At 39.0% G+C, this 19,345-nt stretch overlaps 1 protein-coding gene across 3 annotated transcripts in view; it reads left to right on the forward strand.

Moving 5' to 3' along the window:
• The window catches only part of LOC127431037 (secretory carrier-associated membrane protein 1-like), a 50,493-nt gene that overhangs the window by 1,011 nt on the left and 30,137 nt on the right, over positions 1-19,345 (forward strand). The window contains exon 1 of one of the 3 annotated variants that reach the window (XM_051681235.1): positions 15,489-15,530. The exons of 1 other annotated variant lie outside the window; for it this stretch is intronic. In XM_051681235.1, coding sequence (XP_051537195.1) covers positions 15,504-15,530 — 27 coding nt within the window. In that variant the 5' untranslated portion in view covers positions 15,489-15,503. Of the gene's footprint in view, positions 1-15,488; positions 15,531-17,454; positions 17,538-19,345 lie in introns of those variants that run through there. One more of the 3 variants, XM_051681237.1, reaches the window with a different exon arrangement.

The following is a 19,345-nucleotide window of genomic DNA, read 5'->3' on the forward strand; positions in this document are numbered from 1 at the left end:
GGGTTTTATTTTCACTGTATTCGACCACATTGACGTTTTCATCTGTTATGGATTTATTATGATTATATTAATTCATTAAGATGATGAGATACCTGTGATTTATACTATACGTTTTTGGGTTGTATGTGCTTAGCCTGTCAACTAGTAAATTATATGATGGTGGTAGTGCTGTCAGTGTCTGGATGTAATAAACAGTCATACTCTGATGTCTGTTTGTTCAGTTATATTTGGCTTAATAATGATGTTTAGGGTCAATAAACGATTATCTGTGTGTCTGTAAGTTTGGACTGTTGGTGAAAAGACTCTGTTTTGCCCCTGTTTTGGTAAGTGATATGACTGTATGAAGATCTGGTCAGCTGAGTGAATTAGATCATTGACAGCCTGTTTTATATTTTCCAAGCTATCTAGATACAGCTGAAGTCAGAAGTTTACATACACTTAGGTTGAAGTCATTAAAACTCATTTTTTAACCACTCCACAGATTTAATATTAGCAAACTATAGTTTTGGCAAGTTGTTTAGGACATCTACTTTGTGCATGACATGAGTAATTTTCCAACAATTGTTTACAGACAGATTGTTTCACTTTAATTGACTATATCACAATTCCAGTGGGTCAGAAGTTTACTTACACTAAGTTAACTGTGCCTTTAAGCAGCTTGGAAAATTCCAGAAAATGATGTCAAGCCTTTAGACAATTAGCCAGTTAGCGTCTGATAGGAGGTGTGCTGAACTGGAGGTGTACCTGTGGATGTATTTTAAAGAGCACCTATTATGGTTTTTCAAATATTCCCTTTCATGTAGTGTGTTATATAGCTGTTTGTGAATGTAAAATAGTCTGCAAAGTTTCAAAAATCAAAGTGTACGACAAATGGAGTTACTGACTCCCAAAAGAAAGAACCGATTCTGAACACCTGAAACGAGTCGTTAGTAATTCCAGACTTACTTCCTGTACTAACCTATGTAATTTGGTAACAAAAAACCCACCTCTGGTCTTCATTGGCTGCTCGCAAACAGCTTTGACCCGCCCTCAAACACTACACTAAGTGGTAGACCAATCACAACAGACTGGGACATCTGACCAATCAGAGCAGAGTAGGCTTTCTGAAAGGAGGAGTTTAGAATGAATCCTTTAGAACGGATCATTGAATGAATCGTTTTTGACACTGGAAAAAAAAAGGTAATGCTGCAATTTAAATTATGAGCAAATTAAAATGTTTTTTGACCTTGGATGCATGTAAATCTATTGTATAAGACCTTTAAATCAATAATAGATGCTCTTTAAGGCCTACCTCCAAACTCAGTGCCTCTTTGCTTGACATCATGGGAAAATCAAAAGAAATCAGCCAAAACCTCAGAAAAAAAATTGTGGACCTCCACAAGTCTGGTTCATCCTTGGGAGCAATTTCCAAACACCTGAAGTTACCACGTTCATCTGTACAAACAATAGTACGCAAGTATAAACACCATGGGACCACACAGCCATCATACCGCTCAGGAAGGAGACGCATTCTGTCACCTAGAGATGAACATAGTTTGGTGTGAAAAGTGCAAATCAATCCCAGAACAACAGTAAAGGACCTTGTGAAAATGCTGGAGGAAACAGATAGACAAGTATCTATATCCACAGTAAAACGAGTCCTATATCGATATAACCTGAAAGGCTGCTCAGCAAGGAAGAATCAACTGCTCCAAAACTGCCATAAAAAGACAGACTACAGTTTGCAAGTGCACATGGGGACAAAGATCTTACTTTTTGGAGAAATGTCCTCTGGTCTGATGAAACAAAAATGTAACTGTTTGGTAGGGTTGGGTATCAAGAACTGTTTCCAACCGTGGATTTGATAAGACACGTGCATTTCGATTCTGCCTAACATTTCGATTCTTCCTAACGTTTTCAGTCGTGCTTGCGAGGTGAATGGCAGTGAGCATTTTACAGTCCATAAAAGTTGCACTGATCTGCCAGGACCTGCCACGAGGACCTAATGTCACATCATTAGTTACGCACATGCGCAGGACATGTTTACATTCTAGTCCATGGCTGACCGCAGCAAACGCTCAGAAGTTTGGTTCAGCTTCACTAAAAAAGATACCGACACAACAAAATGCAACACCTGCAGTAAGGATATTTCATGCAAGGAAGGAAGCACCTCCAATATGACGAAGCATTTACTTCAACATGGCGTAAATCTGTAGTAATGCACTGTGTTCGATCTGTTGCGATCTCCCAGCCACAAAAACGTCCCAGATACCGCTAACATTTGCAGTAGCAGCATCTAACGCTCAGGTACAAAACACAGATTAGCTGACATTTGCCTTTTATATTGAAGGTAAATGAATGGTCTACAAATTATTTAATTTATATATTTTTTCAGAGAGCACACCTCTACTCCGTTTCATCCCTAGAGACCCCCCTCTAGTACAGAAACTCCTTTCACTTTAGCCATAAAGGGGAAGAAAAGCAAGGAAAAAGTGGATTTGTGGTGAAGGGGTTACATCCCTTTGCTACAGTTGAGTCTCCTCCATTTAGGTATGCAAAATGCATTCTTGATAACTGGTTATTCACAGCCATATCAATGGACTTTAGCCTTCTTTGATATTCTCCTGTGCACATCAGAAACATGCTATATATGTGCTATATTTTTCCATTATTTAAATAGTTTTGGTTTGTAATTGTTTTGGTTGATCATTCCTTTTAAGAAAGAGTAATATTTATTTTTATAAATGAAGGGAAAAGGAACGGAACCTTCCTGTCAAAGTTGGCAGTTTACTGATTATAGCCTAAATGTGCCAAGAATAAAAGGTAGGCTAATCGATCCAATTGAAATGATACCCAACCCTACTGTTTGGCCATAATGACCATCGTTATGTTTGGAGGAAAAAGGGTGAGGTTGGCAAGCCGAAGAACACCATCCCAACTGTGAAGCAAAAAAACATGGGCCATGTCTCCATCCTCCGATTGGCATCTCCAGCAGGTGGGTGTGTCTTTAAGACCAAGCCTATGCAGTCTAGAGGGGGTCCAATAAAATCTATGCAAAATTTTGAATTGTATAAGACGCACCCTTGCATCTCTAGATGCAGACTTAACGTTTTTAAGAATCCAGACTCTGAATTAACAGGGAGTAATACACTGATGCCTCATGACCTTTTCCAAAAGCCGCAATCACCTTTCCCAAAGCATCTGCCTCCTTAGGGGTGTGTGTGCTACTCCCAAAAATAGTACAAAGCAGGTGGCACAGTTGTAAATACCTATAAAACTGAGGTCTGGGGATCCCAAAATGTTGGACCAAGTTTTCAAACGATCTCAACACTCCACTTTCATATAGGCCACCGAGTGTAGCAACCCCCCTCACAATCCACTCTGGCCAGCAGAAAGGGGACTTGCCAATACACAATCTTGGGTTCTGCCATATGCTCAAGGCAACATTTAAATAAGTGTCCAATTTAAACAATGTGGACACTTTAGTCCATACCGAGTGTAAATGTGAAATAACGGGGTGTAACTTAACTTTTCCGATTAGTTCGATAGAGATGCTTTGTAATGCCGAAATAGGGGCAAGGACTGCCTGTTCATTAACAAACCACGGAGGGGCTCTCTCAGGTGGAAGTGACCAATGAGCCAAATGTCTAAGACTGAACGCATAATAATAAAACAAAATCTTGGGTAGGCCTAGCCCACCTTTGTCTATCAGCCTATGTAACTTATTAAAATGCAATCTGGGACGTTTACCATTCCAAATGAAGGACTTCGCTATGCTATCAAATTGCTTGAAATAAGAGAGGGGGACATCTACAGGGAGAGATTGTAGCAGGTAGTTACATTTTGGAATACAATTCATTTTAATAACATTAACCTTCCCAATCATCGATAAATGTAATGAAGCCCACCTGCCCACATTGCTCTAAAACATTTTTATTAAAGGGTCAAAAATAACAAACTAAATCGGACAAATTTGCTGGGAATAAAATCCCCAAATACTTAATGCCCTGTTTGGGCCACTGGAAGGCGCCTGGCTGGAAAGCTGTTTCTGGGCAGTACGCTGTCAGAGCCAAAGCTTCGTATTTAGCCCAACTGACTTTGTATCCTGAGAACTTGGAAAAGGAATTAATAATTCTGTGGATTCTGGCAAGGCATAGATCTAGTAGGTTCAGAGACAAATAATAAAATATAATCTGCGTAAAGCGGAAGTTTATGAGCCACACCTCCCGCAACCACCCCTGGAAAATCATCCTCCTTTCTTATCGCGGCTGCTAATGGTTCCAGGGCAAGACAGAACAATAATGTGGAAAGAGGGCAGCCCCGCTGAGTGCCCCTATTCAGAGTAAAATAATCTGAAATTAATCCATTTGTTTGTACCGCTGCTGCAGGGTGTTTATAAAGTAACTTAATCCAACCAATAAATGTACTCCCGAACCCATACATTTCCAAAATCTTAAAAAGATAATGCCATTCTACCATATCAAATGCCTTTTTGGCGTCAAGTGAGATGGCAGCGACCGGAGACTGATCATTCGCTACTGACCACATGATATTGATGAGACGCCTGATGTTGTCAGAAGAGCTACGGCCTCGAATAAACCCCACCTGATCTATATGTATTAGAGATGTCATAACCTTACTTAATCGGTTAGCCAAAATTTTTGACCAAATTTTTTACATCTAATTGGATCAGGGAGATTGGACGGTAACTCTTAAACTCGCTTGGATCTTTGTCCTTTTTAAGAAACAGACTGATCCGGGCTTGTGTCATGGTTGGAGGAAGCTTTCCATTCTTTAATGATTCAGTATAAACTTCTAACAAAAGTGGGGCCAGTTCTGTAGCATAGGATCTAAAAAATTCTGCGGCAAAACCATCTGGCCCCGGAGCTTTGCCTGTAGGTAGGGACTTAATTACCTCGTCAAACTCCTCCAAGGTTATCTCAGAATCAAGATAATTTTTTTGCTCAGTCGTCAGTTTAGGGAGATCTAATGGTTCCACAAAGTTCCTAATATCTTCATCAGTAGATGAACACGTGGAACTATAAAGATCAATATAGAACTCTTTAAAAGCATTATTAATATCTGAGATAAAAATTTCACTACCAGCAGATTTCACTGAGGTAATGGTAGGAAAAGGCTCTCTCTGCTTTATATATCTAGCCAGAAGTTTTCCTGCTTTGTCACCCAACTCAAAGTATAACTGTCTTGCCCTGAACAACCAAAACTCCACTTTCCGCGACAAAATAGTATTATATCTATATTTCAATTGGGTCAATTCTCTGAGGCCATCAGATGACATATGGTGCTTCAGCTCTGCCTCTGCACTTTTAATATTTCCTTCCAAATCCACGAGTTCTCGTGCTTTGGATTTTTTTGGTGAATGGGGCATACTGTATGATCTGACCCCTAAGAACCGCCTTAAGTGCCTCCCAAGCCACGCCCACAGAGGATACTGAGGACCAGTTGGTCTCCATATAAACATTGATTTCAGTCTTTAACATTTGTTGGAAATCAGGATTTTGCAAAAGGGACACATTAAGGCGTCAACTATATGATTTCTTTTTCTCTGTATATGGCAACACCTCTAAATTCACCAGGGCATGATCTGAGACTAAGATATTTCCAATTGAGCAATCAACAACAGATGAAATGAGGGATTTGGATATATATATAAAAAAATCGATTCTAGAGTAAATCTTATGGACTGATGAAAAACATTTATAGTCTCTTCCAGATGGGTTCAAAAGTCTCCAAATATCTGTAAGACCAAGATTTTTACACATCCTGTGAAGTGTCAGTGTTGCTCTAGGGGGCTTACACACTTTTGCTTCACTATGATCAAGGACTGAGTCCATCAAAAGATTAAAGTCTCCTCCCAATATTATATCATGAGGGTTGCCAGCAGCTTGCAACATCCCTTCAAGATCTATAAAAAAGCCTTGATCATCAGCGTTAGGTGCGTGAATATTAGCCAAAATCAACCTTTGCCCCTGAATTTCTGCTAAAACAATAATGACTTCCTAATTTATCCTTAAACTGTTTGAAACATTTGAATTGTAAAAGTTTATTTACCAATATAATGATTCCCTTGCGCTTACTTGAGCCAACACTAAAGAAAACATGTCCACCCCATATCTTCCCAAATTTTTCAGCTTCCTGCGGGGAGAGATGTGTTTCTTGAAGAAACACTATATCATATTTCTTACATTTAAGAAAAGTAATAACCTTCCTTCTTTTTATGGGGTGCCCCAACCCATTTACATTCCATGTGGAGAAAGATAATCCACTCATATTAACATTTGACATTTTGATATAGTAGAAAAAATAAATTGTGTGTCAAAAACAAAATTATACAGACCACATTCCCCATTAGTGAAATAATCAAACCCCGAACATACCCCGGAACAAAACAAACAGAAAAAAGAAAAACGTGCACATTAACCCCGCGCACGAAAGCGCCAACCTGCGTCAATCCCTCTAAACTCAAAGAGTCCATGTATGCCTACGAAAGCCCCCGCGACAACTTTGCCATCGGATTGCTCAATTTTGCCTCACAAATTTGTAAGGCAAAATTACATAACATCAAATATTTTGTAAAACAAACCCCAGCCAATAGGCAGAATAAACACAAAGAATGTTTAGATTCATTCACAGAACCATCTCGAAGGTGTGTTCCTTCACAAAACAAATTCCAGCCGATATAAAGCCATTCAGTTTCCTCGGACAGACAAACTAATCTTCAGTGAGCTAGCTGATGAGTGCAGCAGATGACATAATCATTCCAATGTCCCACGAAAATACTAAAGTGAATTTTACATTTTACTATACAGTTGCAATATATTTGTATTCAATTTCTTCATTTTCAGGCATCTAGATTTTATTTTGAATCGTGCTTTTATTATGATGAGTGTTTTTTGCCGGATGCTTCACTTTTCTGGATAAATAGTTCGTGCCACGGCCCAGTGTGATCATTGAAGACATTTAAGTCACATCTGAAATCTCATCTCTTTACACTGGCCTTTTGAGTCTGACAAATGAAATGTAGGACACAGTTTTGGAGTGTTTGGATTTTAGATGACTGGTGTTTGTGCATGTGGTAATTTTGAAATGTTATGTTTTAAATTGTATTACTGTGAAGCACTTTGGTCAACTCTGTTGTTTTAAATGCTATATAAATAAAGTTTGAGCTGAGATTAAAGCGCAAATGCTGTGATTTTAATTATATAAATATATATTTTACATGTGCTGCGCGGTTCACAGTAGGTTAGTGCTCTGCTCTGTCATCTCATACAACGTGAATGATTCTTTATGTCACTGGAGTTTCCAGTGGATGAGCGGTCAGATTTATTTAAATTACGCATCTTGTCCACAGTAAGATCGCAGCCTTTTAGTGGTTTAATAAATCACACTAGGACATGTCACGATTTTAATTTGATTAATTGTTAATTTCAATGTACAAGGAGTAATAGAGCACACGTTCAAAATAAGCCTGTAAGCATTTTAAAGCAGTCGTGTGTCAGTCTGCTGGTACCGGATAGAGTCGGTGCTCGGTATTTCCGGTATTGCAGAAACATTGGTATCCTTATATCTTTTTTTATTTTAGCATTGACTTGTTACCGAAGTACCGGTACATTTGACAACACGAATGAATGAATGAACGTTACATTCATATAGCGCTTTTCTGATACTACACTCAAAGCGCTTTACACAGTGAACAAGGGGACTCTCCTCAACCACCACAAGTGTGCAGCATCCACCTGGATGATGCAACTGCAGCCATAGTGCTCCAGTACGCTCACCACACACCAGCTATTGGTGGAGAAGAGAGTAGAGTGATAGAGCCAATGGGGATTATTAGGAAGCCATGATTGATTACGGCCAATGGGGGGAATTTGGCCAGGACACCAGGGTTACACCCCTACTCTTTTTGAGAAGTGTCCTGGGATTTATAATGACCACAGGGAGTCAGGACCTCGGTTTAACGTCTCATCTGAAGAACGGTGCCTTTTTTACAGTATAGTGTCTCCGTCACTATACTGGGGCATTAGGACTTACACAGTCTGTAGGGTGAGCACCCCCAGCTGGACTCCCTAATACCTCTTCCAGCAGCAATCTTAGTTTTCCCAAGAGGTCTCCCATCCAGGTACTGACCAGGCTCAGCCCTGCTTAGCTTCAGTAGGCAACCAGTCTTGAGCTACAGAGTGATCCAAGCTATTGGAGTGGCCATCACAAAGCCCTGACCTCAATCTGATAGAAAATGAATGGGCAGAACTGAAAAAGCATGTGCGAGCAAAGAGGCCTACAAACCTGACTCAGTTACACCAGTTCTGTCTGGAGGAATGGGCCAAAATTCCAGCAACTTATCGTGAGAAGCTTGTGGAAGGCTACCCAAACCGTCTGACCCAAGTTAAACAATTTAAAGGCAATGCTACCAAATACTAACAAAGTGTATGTAAACTTCTGACCCACTGGGAATGTTATGAAAGAAATAAAAGCTGAAATAAATCATTCTCTCTTCTATTATTCTGACATTTCACATCCTTAAAATAAAGTAGTGATCCTAACTGACCTAAGACAGGGAATGTTTTCTACGATTAAATGTCAGGAATTGTGAAAAACTGAGTTTAAGTGTATTTGGCTAAGATGTAAGTAAACTTCTGACTTCAACTGTAGATCTAGACTAGATATTACATTTGCAGTCAGAACTACATTGATGAAAACATGGCAGCATTTGTTGTCTGCATAATGCATCAAAGCTGGTGATCTGGTGGATCTTGAGGGAATTACACTGCTTTGTAAATTAGTTATACACATCTGCCATATGGCTTGTGTTTTTTTAAAAAAAAAAATTTATTCACTGGGTAGGATGTGAGTACAAGAATTTACAGGTGACGTTACAGGTGTAACAGACGCACACAGATGGACCAGACTGGCCTTTGAAAGTTGTAGTGGGACAAATGTTTGTCTAATTCATGCACAGCAGATTGTGACTTATGATCTGTCGGACAGGACATGCTCTGTCAACTCATAGGGTCAGAATGGTTTCTAATTAACATACAAATGGAAGGAAATGCACAAATATAGGGTTGGTTCACAAATAAATAGAATGAGATCCTCAACTATATGTTAGTAGTTTCACAAAGATTGAGTGAATTCACAAATAAATAAAATAAGATTTTCAAATAATAAAAAAATAATAATATACAAATATGTTTTTTAACTCACAAACACAACTCTGACCAGCATTAAATTGTAAATCGCTCACATTTATTTGTGGATTGCTTGAACCTGTGCATTTGTGGATCGCAGCACACATTTGTGGATTTTGTAAAGTTTAGAAGACTTTATCTTGTGAAGAAACCATGCTAAAAAGAGTGCTTGGTCCTGATTCTAAAATGAAACGCGATTGGTTGAACGTGCTAGGATTGGTCAGAGTAAAATGGGTGTTATCTGATTGGCTTGAGTAGACAGACAGTGGGTGGAGTCTACTTATTTGTGGATTTTTGGGCACATCTTGCAGCGAGGAGTGTTTCAAAAATCCACACATTTTAGCTGTGATCCACAAATCTCAGTTTATTTATTTGTGAAACTCCTAACATATATTTGAGGATCTCATTCTATTTATGTGTCAATCAACTCTTTCCACTTGTATGTTAATTAGAAACAATTTTGACCCCATAATGATCTCTCACTCCTTCATTCTCTCATTATCTCTCTCTCTTCTTGATGTCCAATGTTTTGCCATTAGAAACACATAAACACATGCAGATCATCAGCAAAGAAAGCTGTTTGCCTCCACTAAAGTTTTTAATTTAAAGCTTGTCTGGCAAGTCATCATTGAGCTGCTCAGAAGGAAGTGAGGTATTTCGTTAAGTGATCAGCATTAATGGTATGCAGCCCGTCATGGAGTTGCCATGGAAACTCGACACCAGTGCCCTGTAGCCGGCTAAATGTAGCGGCACACGTCTCAATAATTCATGCGGGCTCTTAATTGCATTGTGTTTCTGACCCATGGCTTCAGTGCATACTGTCTCGCTATAAGTTAACTTATAGATTCTCATTGTGATTCTTGCTGCCTGACCCCCCTGACCTCATGTTTTACCCCATGAGAGAAAGTCGGTCAGATATTTACATCAGCGTTAGACCTAGCCAATCACTGAGTGGTGACATTTGGTTCTGGTTCTTCATAGCCAATCAGCACTCAGATAGTGGTACCGTCATGTACAGCTGCTTGTTGTGTTATGCTGTGATTTAATTTGCAGAATGTTACTTCTGGTCCTGAATGCTGATTGGTCAGTAGTTTGTTAAAATACACACTATTAAAGGTGCAGTATGTAAGATTCAGAAACCCTTGTTATTAGTGACACCTGTGGCCGTTAAGTGAACTGCAGTCAGCTACATGTTGCTCGCGCTCGTGCACGCACTCCATAGGGACACGAGCGAGTGAGCATCGGCCAAAACAATGACGTAACGTACAAAGAGACTGAACGTGATCCACCGGCATCATGCTGACAGATGAGGTAACATAATTAAAATTACAGTTATGATTGTTTTACTACAAACTTTGAAATTAAACTAAAACTACTTATCAGCTAACATAGCATACTGATACACACATACAGCTACATACTACCGAACTACACCAGACAGTTTACTGTTGCACTAGACTGTTATGTGTGTTATGTTGTGCTACGATCAAGAAACCAGCGTATTTGCTTAAGTTTATCCTGCATACCTGACTTTTAGTATAAAGAGAAGATCCATTAAATTATTTGAAAGTTACGAAGCAAGGTAGCTTGTAATTCGTCAGCATTAGCAGGCAAGATCAAGTTAGCTAAAACTACACAGATCAATCCTTATGGCACTATATTTCACATGCTTTGCAGTTATGTAAGCTTACCTGTCCAATAAGAAGAACGCCAGTTCAGGGTCGGTTTTGATCCCCAAAACTGAACGAAGGTCCCTCCAGGAATCAAATACCCTGCTGATGTTCACTCTAGTTTTCACTCGACCACGATCACGTTCCCGCTTAGCCAGACGGGCTCTATTCAGTAGATAAATGTTTTTTTTTTTTTTGGGCTTACTCTGAGTTTGTGTAGGAGTCGGTGTTGTGCTGGGAGCCGGACGTTTGCTGGATTCCATCTGTAAGGTAATGTTACCTAGTGTTGCAGTTTGTTGTCGCTGTTGAATAGCGGAAGAGAAGCAATTACTGTCTGAGGTAAGGCTCTCGGGAGTGCGCCTAAACGTCACATCCTTTTGGATTTTCCCGGTAAAACTGACCCGCTCCCTTCACATGAAAATCAGTCTAGAGGGTTTTAATAGGCAACCTAGGAAGTCCGGGAAGGGCTCATTTTTTAAGTTGCGTTACAAGCCGTTCAAGGTTCATTGGCAAAAAAAAGGCGAATATTACATGAAAATTGTTACATATTGCACCTTTAAGCACTTGTGCAAAACAACTGTACACCTAGCTATTTATATATGGGTGTTTTTTTATTTTTTATTTTTTTTAGCTTTTACCCTTTAGCACTGTGAACTTCAAAAATTAAACTCTGAAAGAGCTTTTTGTTTATCTAGTTACAATGTTCAACAGTGTACATTCATGAGATTTATGTCATTTTTGTAATTTTTCCCCCCTGAAAGTCATGTATGGACCCGTTTTACTTCTTTCTTCTGACTGTCGTAATCCACCACTCTCAAATTTTTTTCTTCATTTGAAAAGTTTTCTTTTGATGTTGGAGAAAATGGATAAGCAAAAATTATATTTGCCGTGCAGTCCTTTACAAAACCCGGAAGTATGAAATGGGCCCATTGTGTTTAACAGAATTGTGTGGTGGAAGTGACGCTGCTGAAAATTACATTTTTAAAATATTTTTCAAATAAAATGGCCGACTTTCTTTTTTGTCTTGCTATGGCAAATTTTATAGCTAACATTTTATGTATCCTAAAAACACACAATTAAATCATATTTTCAATTTTTGTTTTGCATAATTTGGCAATGTGACAGCTCGATTGAAAATGATGGCCAATTAAAATATCCCGCTCACAAGTGATATACCTTCTTCAAACATCACTTGCTCTCATATTTCATCTCAAGCATGCTCTTTACTGAATGTTTGTTGACTTGGTGACAAGTACACTAACTTTTGAAAGAACTTTATTGGTGGCAAAATTGTTTGAATCATGGAAATGATGCCACAACTGTGGGTCGTAATTTTCGAAAACTTGCTAGAAATCATTTGTACCAAAAATAAATGAAGGCATGGTAAAAAGTTTCCAGTTTAGTTTTAATGAGAGCTTCTTATAACAAAAAGAAAAAGTTGAAATATTTTTGTTTTAAATAAAAATCAGCCCATTGGACATGAAAATGCCCCACAAGTTGAAGAAACAACCATAGAGACTGTTTTGTACCCCATAATTGTTTGTGGTTATATGATGCTATAGATGTAGCCCACTAGATGAGGGTGAAATGATTTTGTAATCCGCTTTTCTTGCAAAAACATGTACACTATTATTCAAGATTTGTAACAATCAGTCAAACTTGGTTTAATATAGAATATAGAATACAACTGAACTGATGTGCAATCACTGGTGTGTTTATTACTTAATAAGCATCAAGGGTAAGTCATACCTCCACAAAGGGATATCCTGCTATTTTGAGGTTTCGAACTGGTAATAATTTAACTTCTCAAGAAAATAGAAACTCTACTCGAGCTATTATGGTGGTTTTATTTGCAGTTTAAAGAATGCCTCACCTAATGTAGGCTACTGTTTGCTAAACATTAAGTGAAACGTTTGTTGACTTTAAAAGCACAGAGTAAATAGTCTTTATCCTGGATGTAGTCTTGATAGAAATGACTCTTACAGTGTGCTGAAACAGTCTTGAGTGATGCTGCTTTGTCAACAAGAGGCAAGGCATGATGCAAGATGTTGCAGAATTGGTGCACAGTGTGTGTGTGTGTGTGTGAGAGAGAATGAACACCCACAACATGTGGCTTGCACTGACAATGCAGTTTGCAGCTTATAACAATGATTGCATAATGTGACATCATCTTAAGCCGTCACCTTGTAAAACTAGTCAGCACAGCAGTGTGTGTGTAGGCACACATTGAGTGTTTCCGCGGTATGATAGTAGGCTGTCTAAATTAGGTCTACCCTGAAAACCATCTGATTCTTTGTCACTCAGTGGCTGATAATGAGCACATGAACAGAGAGAGGGACCTTTAATGATCTGATTAGATGGATGTTTCTGGAGATCTGAACCACTCTGCAGATGCAGAAGAACTTGTTACAGTGAGTGCCTGTCACTTTGTGTGTGTGAGTCTGTATGTGTGTGTGTGTTTGCTTGCTTGCCATCATTCAGAGTGTTTGTCGAGGGAGTGATGACTAAGAAGAGTCATTTTATTTTACTTTCTCAGAGTCACTCTTGTCATTTGTCTGTACAGAAACGGTACCGTCACGGGATGTTTTCACTGAATGAGTGTTTCATTATACCAGATTCTAATCAGTAGGGCTTACTCTCAGATCTACAGCATCCCAATGTGTCTCTCAGAATAAATGGCTGTCTTTCAGAAGGATGCCTTGTTTCTGCATGTCAGGACCAGTGTTACATGGATGCAGATGTTTCTGAAATACACAGTATTTCATTGAAATGTGTACCTTTGAGATAGGAAAGCTGCATAATAATGTAATATGCATGATATCCATACTATGTAGTGTGTGAAATGAGGATTAGGATGTCTTAGATCATAGAGCATTGCAGGAAAAAAAAATTCTGGGTTCAATACAAGTTAACTTCAATGGACAGCATTTTTGGCATAATGTTGATTACATCAAAAAAATAATTTCGACTCGTCCTTCCTTTTCTTTAAAAAAAAAAGACGCAGCAGAAATCGAGGTTATAGTGAGGGACTTACAATAGAAGTAAATGGGGCCGATATTTGAAGGCAAAAATGTGAAGCTTATCATTTTATAAAAGCACTTACATTTAATGGTCGACTGATATGAGTTTTTTAATGGCCGATGCCGATATCCAGAGAGCAAGGTGGCCGATACAATGCTGATATATCACACAATTTAATATAGTAAATAACAGAAACATAACATTGCTAAAAGCACTATATTTACTAAATTTCATACAAAATTTTAACTGTGTAAAAAATAATCTAAAAAAAGAATATTGTATTTTAAATGGTAAATAGCAGTTTCTTCTGATTTCTGTTTAGTCGTAACATTTTTTTAATTTATATGCACATGAAGAAGTTGTTAATATAAACTCAGCAAAAAAAGAAACTGCTTTTATTTTCAGCAATCTTTACATGTGTATGAACATAAAAAGATTCAACAACTAAGACATAAACTGAACAAGTTTCACAGACATGTGACTAACAGAAATGGAATAATGTGTCCCAAAGGGGGGGGGGGGTCAAAATCAAAAGTGACAATCAGTATCTGGTGTGGCCACCAGCTGCATTAAGTACTGCAGTGCATCTCCTCCTCATGGACTGCACCAGATTTGCCAGTTCTTGCTGTGAGATGTTACCCCACTCTTCCACCAAGACACTTGCAAGTTCCTGGACATTTCTGTGGGGAATGGCCCTAGCCCTCACCCTCTGATCCAACAGGTCCCAGACGTGCTCAATGGGATTGAGATCCGGGCTCTTCGCTGGCCATGGGAGAACACTGACATTCCTGTCTTGCAGTAAATCACGCACAGAATGAGCAGTATGGCTGGTGGCATTGTCATGCTGGAGGGTCATGTAAGGATGAGCCTGCAGGAAGGGTACCACATGAGGGAGGAGGATGTCTTCCCTGTAACGCACAGCGTTGAGATTGCCTGTAATGACAACAAGCTCAGTCCGATGATGCTGTGACACACCGCCCCAGACCATGACGGACCCTCCACCTCCAAATCAATCCCGCTCCAGAGTACAGGCCTCGGTGTAACGCTCATTCCTTCGACGATAAATGCGAGTCTGACCATCACCCCTGGTGAGACAAAACCACAACTCATCAGTAAAGAGCACTTTTTTCCAGTCCTGTCTGGTCCAGCGAAGGTGGATTTGTGCCCATAGGCGACGTTGTTGCCGGTGATGTCTTGTAAGGACCTGCCTTACAACAGGCCTACAAGCCCTCAGTCCAGCCTCTCTCAGCCTATTGCGGACAGTCTGAGCACTGATGGAGGGATTGTGCGTCTGTACCTGTCCCGCAGGTGTGATATTCGGATGTACCGATCCTATGCAGGTGTTGTTACACGTGGTCTGCCACTGCGAGGTTGATCAGCTGTCCTTCCTGGCTGATCGAATTTGTGCTTCAGAGGAAGATATTAGATGAGTGCTCAACAGGAAGAAAAAGCTGGATTTTCGTTAGGTTCGTATATTACATCTGCAGATATCTGCATATTTGCAAACGGTACAGTATATAATAGAAGTTGTATTGATATTTGCCTTTTATCATTAGAAAGTTTAAAGTGACAAGGAACTGCTGAGGAGAGGCTGATAGAATACATAGAGGTAAATAAATGATGGATGCTGGATCTGCTCAAGTTTTGTGAGGTTTGTTTATTACATCTATTTTAACGAGATATGCGCATATTTGTAGATGGTATATGATATTAGTTTTATTGATATTTGCCTTTTTATCATTAGACAAGACAGTTAAAATTTACAGGGAACTGTTGAGGAGAGAGAGGGAGAATGAAACAGGCGACTACTTTAACATTATGAGCTCAAACGTGTCTGCCGCAGCTCTGATATGCGGACCGTTTAAATGACACTGTGTTGCACACCAGTCTATTATTGTAGTAACACGATGGCATGTAACAACAAAATGAACCATGACTTGTCGTTTACATGTCTCTGTCGCTTCACATGCAAGCAGCCGATTTTTGGCACCCTCAAGAAACAAATCGGCCAAACGGAAAAATTTATCGGCCGATGCGATAATTAAAAAAGTCTGAATATCGTCCGTTTTATCGGCCTCTGTGATATATCGGTTGACCACTACTCACATTAATTCTTCTAGCGTGGTCTCGTGAAATTTACGTGAACATGACAACATTTTTGCAATTAAAAATTTACGCGCTGTATAACATGTTCGGCTGCAGTTTTGCATTTGCAGTGAAATGTCCAGCTGGCGGCACCAAAAGCAATTAGGATGATGTCAAACCCGGTTTTAAGGTGAATTTTAGATATAATTTTTTTTAAACATACCCCCCTAACCCTTTTCCTGAACCTAACCATTAGTGTTTTAAAATATAAATGAGACATATAAAAAAGACATCCTTACCAAATCAATGCCTAAACCTAACCACTAGTGTTTTAAAATATACAACCCTAATTCCGAAAAAGTTGGGACAGTATGAAAAATACTAATAAAAAGAAAAATTAGCGATTTGTAAATTATATTCACCCTTTGCTATATTGAAAGCACTACAACTAAACATATGATGTTTTACCATGTGAATTTTTTTAAGATTTGTTTTATGTACAGTAATTTCAAATCAGATGATTGCAACATACTCCAAAAAAGTTTAGATGGGCAATTTAAGACTAATAACAATTTGATGAGTTAAAGCAGTGTGAAACAGGAGATGTTAAACAGGTGAGGCAATCGTGTCATAGGATATAAGGAGCCTCCAAAAATAGCCTAGTTCTTCAAGAGCAAGGATCATTAGAGATTTGTCAATTTGCCAACAGATGCTTCAGCAAATAATCCAGCACTTTGAGAACAATGTTCCCCAAAGAAAAATTGGAAGGATTTTGGCCATTTCATCCTCTACTGTGCACAATATAGTTAAAAGATTCAAGGAATCTGGTCAAATCTCAGTACATAAACGGCAAGACGAAAACCACTTCTGAATGCATGTGATCCTCTGATCCCTCAGATGTCACTGTCTTAAAAAATTTCATTCATCTGTAATGAATATCATGAACATGGGCTTGAGATTACTTTAATAAACCTGTGTTAGTCAACACCACTCGCCGCTGCATCCACAGATGCAAGTTAAGACTTTATTATGCAAAGGAGAAGCCATACATCAGCACTGTCCAGAAGCGCTGCCAACTTCTCTGGGCTCGGTCTCATCTTAGATGGAAAGTGGAACTTTGTCTTTTGGTCTGATTAATCCACATTTCAAATAGTTTTTGAAAAACACAGCCGTCATGTTATCCGGGCCAAAGAGGAAAAGAACTATCCAAGTTATTATTATCAGCATCAGGTCCAAAAGCCAGTGTCTAGTATCACTGCATATCTGTGAGGGCACCATGAATGCAGACCGATATGTACAAATTGTGGAGCAGCATATACTGCCATCCAGCACCGTCTTTTCCAGGGACGTCCCGGAATTTTCAACAGGACAACTTCAAACCACATACTGGCTGAATAAGCAGAGAGTGCGGGTGCTAGATTGGCCTTCCTGCAGTCCTGACCATCTCCAACTGAGAATGTGTGGTGCACTATGAAGCGTACAATAAGAAAAGATTCAAAATTAGTGGACTACATTCAGGCTGATCAGGTGCAGAACAAGCAATAAAACTGAACAGAACCTGTCCTGAAAAAAAGTATGAGAATGTGTATATTTTTAGTAATAAATTATCTTGATTATTATAATAACAAGTTAACTTTTTAAAAATATAAAATTTCTACTTTCTATCAATTAATATATATAATAATTATATGAGCTGTCAATGTTTGAAATAATGTGTACAATTTACAAGTAATAACATTAAGTTCATTTCTATAACAAGTGCTATAATGGTACTGTCACTTTAAAAGTTTAACACGCATCTCACAGACTCACACATGTGTTTCTGTTCATTCATTAACGATAGAGAAGTCTAGTTTTTTTAGTGCTGTGCTATTTGCAAATTGTTTTTATTTTTATTTATTTTTTATTTTTCTCCTTTTTCTCCCAATTTGGAATGCCCAAGTCCTCGTGGACGTGTAGTGATTCGCCTCAGTCCGGGTGGCGGAGGACGAATCCCAGTTGCCTCCGCGTCTGAGACCATCAACCCGCGCATCTTATCACGTGGCTTGTTGAGCGTGTTGCCACGGAGACATAGTGCGTGTGGAGGCTTCATGCCATCCACCGTGGCATCCACGCTCAACTCACCACGCGCCCCACCGAGAACGAACCACATTATAGCGACCACGAGGAGTTTACCCCATGTGACTCTACCCTCCCTAGCAACCGGGCCAGTTTGGTTGCTTAGACCTGGCTGGAGTCACTCAGCACGCCCTGGGATTCAAACTAGCGAGCTAGCGAACTCCAGGGGTGGTAGCCAGCGTCTTTACCACTGAGCTATCCAGGCCCCCTACTATTTGTGTTAAGACACATTATTCAATAAAAGTGGAGTGCGGGATCTCATCTTCGATGGACACACATTACACAGAAGAAATGATCCTCGTCCATGATCCATGGTCATTTTTTTGGGGTCACGATATATCAAAATTCAATATATCGTCCCATCCCTATTAGTAAGCGATTTTATCACACTAAAATCATGTTGACATGCATATTGTTTGTCTTGCGGCTATACTTTTGAAATAGTATTTTAACGTTTATGCATTAGCCCCATTCACTTCCATTGTAAGTGCTTCACTGTAACACAAATTTTAGTGTTCATTTTATTTCTTTTTTTTTTTTAAAGGAGGGACAAGTCAAAATAATTTTTTGTGGTTATCAACATTATGTCTCCTAAAGTTATCTAAAGCTACTTAAGTTATCCAGCCAAGAGCAGTGAAGGGTTTTCACATTTTCTTGAATTGTTGTTTGATCAATATTAATAACAACAACATAATAGACAGCAGCAGGTCTAGTAGACTACTTTTACAATTCAAGTACAATATTGTAATACATACATTTAATTTGGACATAAATGACTGTGTTTACATTAATACCTCGCCAAGATGGGCATTTTCACCGAATTTTGAATAGTAGGCTATTGTACCGTTTAAGCATGTATCTTAAATCTTGTGATTTTAAGAGTCAATATTGAACAAATGAAGATTGCTATTAAACGAAACATCTTTTTTTGTTTCAACCCAGCCCAAAGTGCAAAAAAGAAAGAGAAGAATTGTAAAATTATGAATTCATGCTTATACTTGCATGCAAATGCACGTACACTATTACACAACAAAGGGGGTCTGCGGCATCAAGTACACAGACGTATATGTTTTCTCGTCACCAGCAAAGAATATTTTTAACGTGTTGTACAACAAGTATGCAAACTGGGATGCAGCTGAATTGTTTTACAGCCCTGCTCAAATATGTGTTGTTTAATCTAGGCCATTCCAAAACATTTAACCTTTAATGTGTTCAAGAGTCTAACAAATGAATGTGAGCTGTGAACTTCTAAATGTACATTGC

Source organism: Myxocyprinus asiaticus, chromosome 40, assembly GCF_019703515.2.
Source record: "Myxocyprinus asiaticus isolate MX2 ecotype Aquarium Trade chromosome 40, UBuf_Myxa_2, whole genome shotgun sequence".
NCBI lineage: Eukaryota > Metazoa > Chordata > Actinopteri > Cypriniformes > Catostomidae > Myxocyprinus > Myxocyprinus asiaticus.